Source organism: Jaculus jaculus, chromosome 19 (assembly GCF_020740685.1).
Source record: "Jaculus jaculus isolate mJacJac1 chromosome 19, mJacJac1.mat.Y.cur, whole genome shotgun sequence".
NCBI classification, from domain to species: domain Eukaryota; kingdom Metazoa; phylum Chordata; class Mammalia; order Rodentia; family Dipodidae; genus Jaculus; species Jaculus jaculus.
Genome location: NC_059120.1, coordinates 40,094,971 through 40,104,964, shown reverse-complemented (window position 1 = coordinate 40,104,964; position 9,994 = coordinate 40,094,971). Strand labels below are relative to the sequence as shown.

The window sequence follows — 9,994 nt, the reverse complement described above, 5'->3', positions numbered from 1 at the left end:
AGAAATGGGTGAGTTGAATGGGAGGCTGGATCACAGCTCATGGAGTAAAAGATGTCAGAGAGATCCACTCAGAAAAGAGGTGTACCTACAAGGAGGGACCCACACCCATCCCCAGGGGATTGGCACCACCCTTCCATTCTCCTCATTGTCTTCTCTGGACATTTTCTCTTCTGGGAACCAGGATTCCCCACCTTGCCATCCCGAGTGGTCCAGGTCTTCCTCCTCATTTTGGAGGCTGGGTGAGGAGAGGCTCTTGGGAAGAATGGGGATGATGTTGAGGGCTGTGGCTCAGAGGTTGAGACCTGTTGCACCCTCATTCTAGTCCTCTGGAGAGGAAATGTGAGTGACTGTAGCAGAATTAAACCAGCTCAGTGTGAGGCCAGGAAGCAAGTGTGGTGAGAGGTTGGAGGTGGAGGCAAGAGGATTCAGGACCTGTGAAATCTTCCCCTGGGGCCTCTTCCCGCAGGAATTGGCAGTTTCTGCACAGGAACCTTTCCCTGACTCAAAGCTCTGTCCCCAAACCAGAGGGATGACAGCACTAATTCTTGGACCTCCCCCCCCCCAATGTTTACTCCTAGGACAGAGTAACTCCCTGGCACTTTCTCAGGCATTGCCCCACTGGTTCCCCTGACCCTGTCCCAGGCCCTGCACATTCCTAGAGGAGACTTCCCTTGCTGGGGGAGAAGACTCAGATTTGAACTCTCCTTAGTGCCCAGCCCACGCCCTTGTCTTCTCCCAAGCTTCTCCTTAGCTCTTGCTGAGGTATGAGTTCCCTTTATCCCTCAGCCTCTCAAATCTCTTCCCTGTTTGTCCAGGTGGAGTGAATCAGACAAGCAGATGCCGGAAGGTCCCAGAAAAGGTAAGTAAAAGGACAGCTGAAGACAGGAAGGGGCAGAATAGACAGAGCTCAAGCTTCCCCTCCCAGGTAGCAGTTGCACCCTGGCCTTTGGTTTGGCTGGCACTTGAGAGGGCTCAGCAGTGCCCCCAGGGACTAGCAAAGAGAGCAGATGCAGCGCCCCAAGCCCACTCCTAAGCTCCCCACCCTGTGGCTGTCCCTGCCTCCTTCCATGGCTGGGCAGCTCCCAGCTACTTGGGGTTCTGGCAGTTTCTGGCCTACCCTGAGTCAATATTGGAGGCCCTGTTTGGTTTGCTAGAGGATGAGGAAGGGTGAGGAAAGGTGAAGAGAGCAGAGACAAGGGGCTGCAGTGGGCATAGAGTAGGTGGCTGGGCCCTGGCCTTGGGCGAGTCATTTAACTTTTAGCTGCACTTCATTTCTTCACGTGTGTGTGTGTGTGTGTGTGTGCACTGTGGTGTGTGTACAGATAGGAACGCCTGTGTGCCCATGTTCAGAGACCAAAGACGTGTGTGCTCCTATATTGCTGTCATCCTCTATTGCTTTTCTGCCTCATTTCCCCAAAACAGAACCTGACACTGAACCTGGAGCTCCCTGGTTTCTGATTAGGTTGCCTGACCAGGAAGGCCCTGGTGTTCTCTTGCCCCTGCACCCTTCAGCTCTGAGGTTTGTAGGCTTGTGCAGACATGCTCAGCTTTGTACATGGGTGCTGACAATCGAACTCAGGTCCTCATGCCTGTGCAGTGAATGCTGTTAACCACTGAATCATCTTCCCACCTCCTCCCACTGTTTCTGGTTTTTCGAAGTAGGGTCTCACTCTAGCTCAGGCTAACCTGGAATTCGTCTGTAGTCTCAGGGTGGTCTCAAACTAACAGCTATCCTCCTACCTCCTCCTGAGTGCTGGGATGAAAGGCGTGCACCACCCCGCCCAGCCCTCCTCCCACTTAAAAATTTTTTTTTGTAAACCATAAGATTATGTACTTTTTAAATTTAAATTTTATTTATTTATTTATTTGAGAGATCAAGAGAGAAAAGGCCAGAGAGAGAGAAAGAATGGGCACTCCAGGGCTTCCAGCTACTGCAAATGAACCCCAGATGCATGCGCCACCTTGTACATCTGGCTTACATGGGTTCTGGGGAATTGAACCGAGGTCCTTTGGCTTTGTGGGCAACCACCTTAACCACTAAGCCATCTCTCCAGCCCCACTTTGTTTTTTGAGACAAGGTCTCACCCAGCCTGTCCTGAACTCATTGTTCAGGCCCAGGCTAGCCGTGAGCTCCTTATGATCTGCCCGCTTTAACCTCCTGAGTGCTGGCATCACATGTCCTGTGCTCCACCCTGGTTTTTTCTTAAAGACATGGTCTCACTATGTACCCATGGCTGCACTGGAACTCACTTTGTAGACTAGGCTGGCCTCAAACTTGTAGTAATCCTCCTGTCCCTGCCACCCCCCCCCCCCCCATGGCTAGGGCGATTACCTGCAGGTAATGTGTTCAGGTTGAATTGCATTGTTACTACATTCCCATAAAAACAGAAAAAAGAAATTGGTAGAAAAATAATTGATTTCTCTGACCTCCATCTCCCAGCCAACCCGTTTCCCTCCTCAGTGGCAAACAATACTGCTAGGCTTTGTGTGTGCCCTTCAGAGCTAGCATTCCCACAAGCATCAGAGACAGCCCGCCCTGGTACGCACTGTATACACCGTCTACACGTTGCTGTTTTCCTGAAGGATGGATTACTACTGGAGACCACTGCAGCACACTTTGTTACAGAGCATTTCCCTGCTGGGTTTTTTGTTTGTTTGTTTTGTTTTTCAAGATAGGGTTTCACTTTAGTCCAGGCCAACCTGGAATTCACTATGTAGTCTCAGGGTGGCCTCGAACTCCTACCTCTGCCTCCCGAGTGCTGGTATTAAAGGCATGCGCCACCACGCCCGGCTCTCCCTGCTGTTTTTGTTGTGCATGTTTTCAGCTGTCCAGAAAGGAATACATTTGTACAGATACTCCACAAGGTATTCAGACAAGTCCTTTGCTGATGGCCTGGGTTGTGTCCAGGCTTTTTAATTTAATTTTGAGAGAGAATTGGTGCCCCAGGGCCTCAGTCACTGCAATCAAACGCCAAATGCTTGCGCCACCTGGTGGGCATGTGCAACCTTGTGCTTGCCTCACATCTGTGTGTCTGTCTTACATAGGATCTGGAGAGTCTAACATGGGTCTTTAGGCTTCACAGGCAAGTGCCTTAAACACTCAGTCATCTCACAGCCCATGTCCAGGCTTATTGTGCTTTGGTTTGTAAAATAGGAAACAACAACCCTTTATGTGAAAAGAAGTACTAAACAGCACACATATGAAGTGCCTTGGTTGAGAGCTCAAAATGTGGGAGTCATCACTCTACCTCCTATGGCGACAGCCTTCTAGTTCACTCTGCAAAGCCCTTCCTTTAAAAAAAATTATTTAGTTGTGTGCAGAGAGAGAGAGAGAGAAGAGAGACAGATAAAGAGAGAATGGTCACACCAGGGCCTCTAGCCACTGCAAATGAACTCCAGACACGTTTCCCTTGTGCATCTGTATTACATGAGTCCTGGGAATCAAACCCGGGTCCTTTGGCTTTGCAGGCAAACACCTTAACCACTAAGCCATTTCTGCAGCCCACAGAACCCTTTTTAAGTGTCCCCTGCACAGCACAAGGTTGCACATGCCCACCGGGTGGCGCAAGCATTTGGCGTTTGATTGCAGTGACTGAGGCCCTGGGGCACCAATTCTCTCTCAAAATAAAATTAAATTAAATTAAAAAGCCTGGACACAACCCAGGCCATCAGCAAAGGACTTGTCTTAACCACTAAGCCATTTCTCCAGCCCACAGAACCCTTCTTAAGTGTCCCCTGCACAGGCTGTCCCCTCCTGCTCCTCTGTCCTTCCATAGCACTCATCACTTACTACGGTGACTTTGTGCCAGGCTGCCTGGGGACAAGGTCTGCACCCTACTTATGCCTGGGCCTCCTGGGAGGGCAAAGCACAGGAAAGGGGCTCAGGCTAGACACCACGGGAGCCTCGGCCTGGAGCCAAGCAGAGTGTGTGCTTCTCTCCACAGGATGAGGGAGAGGGCCACGAGCAACTGGAGCCCGGGGGCCTGGCTGCTAGCGCTGTGCCTGGCCTGGCTGTGGACCCGCCTGGCCTCAGCTTCTTTGCAGCCTCCAAGTGCCACAGGTTTGGGGGCGGGGTGGGACTGGGAAAGGCGTTTGCTGGGACACCTGAGAACCAGACCATCCTGTTCCATAAAGCAAGCAAATTTTTGGAGCAGAGGATGTTCCACAGATTTCAGGGTGTGACTGCTCTAGCCTTCCCTCAGGAAGCTGTCCCCTTCAGCTGACCATGCAAGAGTAGACTTGAGAGACCCATTGGCCGCCTCTCCTTCAGGCAGGAAGGTGGTCTGCTGCAAGGGGCTTAAGTCTAGCCTCCTGGCCTAATTCTGGGGTTTTCCTTCTGGGATAACTAAAGCCTCAGTAAGCGGATGATCCTCCCCACGCATTGTAAGCCCTGGGGCCCTTGCCCTCACCCTGAGGAAGTGGGAGGCGGGGGCTGGCATGCCACTCCCGCTTCTTCTGCCCGTGGGCTTGGCAGTGCCAGGTAGTGAGATGCGGGGCTTCACCTAGGCAGAAAGGGAAGATTCCATCTGCTTCCTCCTCCCTCACTAGTTGAAGTGTGTGCGTGGTGGGAGATTGGGTGTGTGGGGATTGAGACAGAACCCAGGGCCTCACCCCTATTCTAGAAAGCAGTCTACCACTGAGCTACAGTTCCTGTACCAAAAATACTTCCCCCAAGCAAGGAAGAAGGGCTTGAGGGCCAGCCAGGTGGGAGGGAGGGGAACAGGACGGGTGGCCTGGGCTGGTGGCTTCATCTCATGTCACTGGCCCCGTCAGTCCTTGTGAAGCAGGGCACCTGTGAGGTGATCGCCGCTCACCGCTGCTGTAACCGGAACCGCATCGAGGAACGCTCCCAGACTGTCAAATGCTCTTGCTTTTCTGGTCAGGTGGCTGGCACTACCCGGGCAAAGCCTTCTTGTGTGGACGGTGAGTGAGAGGCCAAGCGCTGGGCAGCTAGGTGGGTGAGGAGGCCCTGGGCAAACAGAGATAAGGAGTTCTGTCCTGACCTCGCCATCTGCTGAGGATTCAGTTTCAGATCCATCTCAGGGCTTTCATGATCAGTCTCAAGTGATAGCACACCCCCTGGGGGTGGGGGGGAGGAAAAGAGGGCAGATGTGACCCTTCTAGTGTCACAGAGGAGGAGAGCTGTCATCACATCATGACACACCACCCTCTCACCACACCCACCACCTGGTGCACGGGCACAGTTTCATTCCCTCACACCAGCTCCTCAGCAACACTCCTCCAAGAGTCCTCTTCTTCATGACACCTTACTATGTATGTGTGTGTGTGTAAATGCGTGTGCATGTGAGCAGGTGCATGTGTATGGGTGTGCCAGGGCCTCCTGCCACTGCAAACGAACTCCGCATGCTTGCACCACTTTTTGCCTCCGGCTTTATGTTGGTAATGGAGCATCAAACCGGGGTTGGCGGGCTTTGCAAGCAAGTGCCTTTAACTGCTGAGCCATCTTCCCAACCCCTACAGGGCTCTCGTTCAAATCTCATGCCTCCTTTCCTCACAGACACGCTTTCCTAACATACAGAGAAATTCATCTAAGGACTGGGTCCTGTCCCACGTCCCTGCCCACAGCAGTGTTCAACTCGTGTGGCACAGGTATAATCATGCCCACTTTGCACACTCACACACTAGTTTTATACTCCTGGATGCAGCTTGCACACTTGCTCATACATGCCAAGAATGGTGCTGAAGATTGTGCTAATGATGCCACTGTCTTCTTTTTTAACTTTTAGAAATTGCCACCTTCTGCAATTATAGATAATAAACCATAATTCTCCCCTTTTCCCACTTTCCCTCCCCCACAGAAATCCTCCTCAGTCATATCATATTCTCTCTCAATTAGTCTCTCTTTAGTTTTGATGTCAATGTCTTTTTCTCCTATTATAAGGGTCTTGGGTAGGTAGAGCCCGGCACTGTGAGGTCATGGATACCCAGACCATTTTGTGCCTGGAAGATTACATTGTAAGCAGTCCTACCCTTCCTTTGGCTCTTACATTCTTTCCGCCACCTCTTCCGCAACGGACCCTGAGCCTTGGAAGGGGTGATAGAGATGTTTCAGTGCTGAGCACTCCTCTGTCACTTCTTCTCAGCACTACAGTGCCTTTTGAGTCATCCCAGTGGATACCGCTGTCTTAGACACCCTATCCGATGTCTCCCTCCCCTTGGGTGAGATGTAGGGATGAAATACGCAGGCTAGACCCCCAGGCCTCAGCCTAGGTGCAGTGCTGCTCCTTGGGCAGCCAAGCGTAGGGAGAAGAGAAGGCTCGAAGCCAGGGCCACGTGGAAAGGTCCAGACTGCTGGTGACCAGTGCTGTATTCACAACTCAAAACCACACCTTCGTGTGCCCCACAGCCTCCATAGTCCTGCAGAAGTGGTGGTGTAAAATGGAGCCCTGCCTGCAGGGGGAGGAGTGTAAGGTGCTCCCGGACCTGTCCGGATGGAGCTGTAGCGCCGGACAGAGAGTGAAAACCACCAAGGTATCTGAGTGGGCACACCATCCTGGCCTCTTCCTCTCCCCCTTCACCTGGGGCCGCAAAAGGGGCATGGGAGCCTGGGGGGACCAGGACGGCAGCTTCCTAAGGCCGATCTATGAGCCATGAGAACATAGCCCCACTCAGGGCTCCAGGGTCTGTCCTGAGGGAGGAAGCAGGGTGTGGGCTATGGGAAACGTGATGTCTTGCTTGCCTCCTCTTTGCCTACAGTGAGTTACCCTAGAATATGTCAGGCTTATTAAGACAAAGTGGAGCTGGGCATCCAGTGATCAGGATGTAGAGGAAGGAGGATTAAGAAAGAGTTCAAGGCCAAACCACGTGAGGTGGCACAGGCCTTTAGTCCTAGCATTCAGGAAGCAGAGGTAGGAGGATCTCATGTGAGTCTGAGGCCAGCCTGGGACTACAGAGTGAGTTCCAGGTTATCCTGACTTGTCTGATTTATGCTTGCATGGGCCACCAGCCACACTTTCCCAACCTAACCTTGCTTTAGGAGGATGGGACTGGCAGCGGTGACCTCTAAGTGACCTGCATATAAAGGGGAGTCTCTGGCAGGTCAGAATGGCTACCATTGCCTTCTCTAACCTTCCTCTACTATCTCTTGCTCTCTAGGTAACACGGTAATTCTTGGGGGTCATGGCTTGGGCAGGACCATCTTGATTGAGCCCTGGGCTGAAGAATGGTATCTGGTCATCAGCCAGCTAATACGGGGACTCACCTACCTGGACATGTGCCCCAAGCCAAATGCAACATCTGCCCTTCCAGGGCCAGTTCTGTCATGTTGCTTGGCAGATGTGGATGGATTTGCAACTACATGTCTAGAGAGCTGTGCTCTCCTGGGGACACAATTTGCTTATGAAATATTGAGTCATTTGGACAGTGGGTAACAAAAATTTAGCTAAAGTGTGCTATATGGCCTCTGAGCTACGTTCTAAGGGCACAGTGACCTTGATGAGATTCCCATAGCTCCTCAGCCACCCCCGCTGGTCACAAAACACAAAGAGATCACATTCAATACCTCCCTCTCCCGTCCTTCCATGAGTCCTAACATCCCTGCAAGCGGCAAGTATGTTGAAAGAAAACTGTCCCGTGATATCAGGCCAGCAGACGCTCATTTGGACGGACTGATGTGGGAGACAAAAGCAGAGATGAAGCTGAGCTCCAGAATGACGTCTGCAGGGGAATGGCACGGCTTGTGCCATTCGTCGGTGGTGACATGGACAGGTCTTTAGAATCACTGCTACCATAACACCTTTAATAGATAAGGGATCCAAGTCATAGTGTAATGAGGTGATTGGTCCAAGTGCTCACTGCCTCGGTTTATTCCCAATTCCAACCTGGCTTCCAGGTTCATTTTCTCTCAAGTACTGGACACTGCGAAGAACTGGCAAGACCGCAGCATCTTCCTTGGGAGACACGAGAGCTGGGGTTTTGGCCGAGGTCACTGCTCCATCTGAAGCAATCCAGAATCTATACACACCACCCCACATTCCAAACAGACCCATGACAGCCCAGAGATGGCTCAGCCAGGTTGAGGCTATGACTCTCTGTGCTATCATCCTATGCCTTCCTTCAGAGGCCCTGCTGGGTGGGAAAGGAGCCAGCGAAGCTTCTGCCCGGGGTCGAGGGTCCACACAGTCAGCTTCCATGCATCCAGGATGGCTTGGGCCTGGGGTTGCTGGCTTTACCAGGCACTGAGGAAGGGGACTGTCCTGAGAGATGGATTTGAATGATGTGGAGGGAATCTTGGAGAGGCGAGTGTGGGTCTGAGGCTCAGTTCCCCTCTCTATGAAGACTGACATTTCCCCTTTCTCACTCCAGTGTGTATTTTTTGGTTTTATGCTAATGGGGTGAACGGTAATGTCAACTTCCCAGGAAACTGTAAATATCATAACTCTGCCCCTTACAATCTCTGCCTATGGTGAGGGCCATGAGGTGGGGTAGGAAAGGAGATGTCAAAGGCTGTCATGGTCTCCAATGCTCAATTGTGGAAGCTGGAGGATAGATGAAGGGATTGCCAAACTTTTTCTGGAAGAGCCAGATACTGATTATTTTATGCTTTGCATAGTCCCTGTGGCATACTCCTCTTTGCTTTCATTGTTTCATCTCATTTTGTTTTAAAAATCAGCAGCAGGGTGTGGTGGTGCATGCCTTTGATCCCAGCACTTGGGGAGCAGAGGTAGGAGGATTGCTGTGAGTTCAAGGCCACCCTGAGACAACATAGTGAATTCCAGGTCAGCCTGGGCCAGAGTGAGATCCTAACTTGAAAACCCCCAAAATAAAAATAAATAATGGGCTGGAGAGATGGCTTAGCGGTTAAGCTCTTGCCTGTGAAGCCTAAAGACCCTGGTCAATTCCCCAGGACCCACGTTAGCCAGATGCACAAGGGGGCGCGCGCGTCTGGAGTTTGTTTGCAGTGACTGGAGGCCCTGGCGCGCCCATTCTCTCTGTCTACCTGCCTATTTCTGTGTATCTCTCTCTCTCTCAAATAAATAAATCAAAATAAAATATTTTAAAAATAAATAAAAATAGAAACCTTTCAGAAATGTAAAATCCATTCTTAGCTGTAGGGGTGGAAAGAAACACGCCCTGGCCTTATTTCTGCAGGTTGTCAATCTTGGGGAACCGCTGAAGGCCTGAAAGGGCCTCCTGGCCTGTGCTCCACACGGCGGAAACCCGAGTGCAGGGCTGGGGCGGGTTTTATTTTTCTCCTAATGCTCTGTGAGTGAATTATTTAGGTTACAAATGAGACAGCTTCAGCAGGGTAAGACAATAAAACTCTGCTCTCCTGAAGGCCAGAATGTGGGCTTCTCAGCCTGGGGATATAGCTCAGTGGTGGAGCAGCTGAACAGAAAGAAAAGGAGAAAAGGAGGAGAGAGAAAGGATAGTCTCTGTTCTCGCCACACTTTGCGACTGTGCCCAAGGGAGCTCCCCAGCCCCCACCCACCTGTGTCATTCATACAAGCTCGGGTTGGGGACCAGAGTTGCCAGCCACCATCTGTCCCGCCTAAAGCCAGTGTCCTGGCTCCCTGCCTTCCCAACCCTCCTCATTCCTGCCCTCAGAGCGGACCCCTTCCAGGACACACGCTGGAAGCTGTTAATCCATTGTTTGAACCTCTGGGAGCCTCACATCCTCCTGGTCTAGTCACGTGTTCGTGGGTGAATGGGCCAGGAGGGCTATACTTTAGAAAGTCTCACGGAAGGTCAGGCACAGTGGTGCACGCCTTTAATCTCAGCCCTTGGGAGGCTAAGGTAGGAGGAGACCCATGAGTTTGAGGCCAGCCTCAGTTTCAAGAGTGAGTTCTAGGCTGGGCATGGTGGTGCACGCCTTTAATCCCAGCACTCGGGAGGCAGAGGTAGGAGGATTGCCATGAGTTTGAGGCCACCCTGAGACTACATAGTGAATTCCAGGTCAGCCTGGGCTAGTGTCAGACCCTACCTCAAAAAAAAAAACCAAAGAAAAAAAAAAAGAGTGAGTTCTAGGTCAGAG

At 51.6% G+C, this 9,994-nt stretch overlaps 1 protein-coding gene across 1 annotated transcript; it reads left to right on the top strand.

The window, feature by feature from the left end:
• The first annotated feature begins 1,468 nt into the window (after positions 1-1,468).
• Tafa3 (TAFA chemokine like family member 3) lies at positions 1,469-8,617 on the top strand. The gene is made up of 5 exons (XM_004658980.2): positions 1,469-1,519; positions 3,945-4,060; positions 4,774-4,923; positions 6,368-6,492; positions 7,117-8,617. The coding sequence occupies exons 2-5, from the start codon at positions 3,946-3,948 to the stop codon at positions 7,126-7,128; spliced, it is 402 nt and encodes a 133-aa protein (XP_004659037.2). The 5' UTR covers positions 1,469-1,519; position 3,945; the 3' UTR covers positions 7,129-8,617.
• The last annotated feature ends 1,377 nt before the right edge of the window (positions 8,618-9,994 follow it).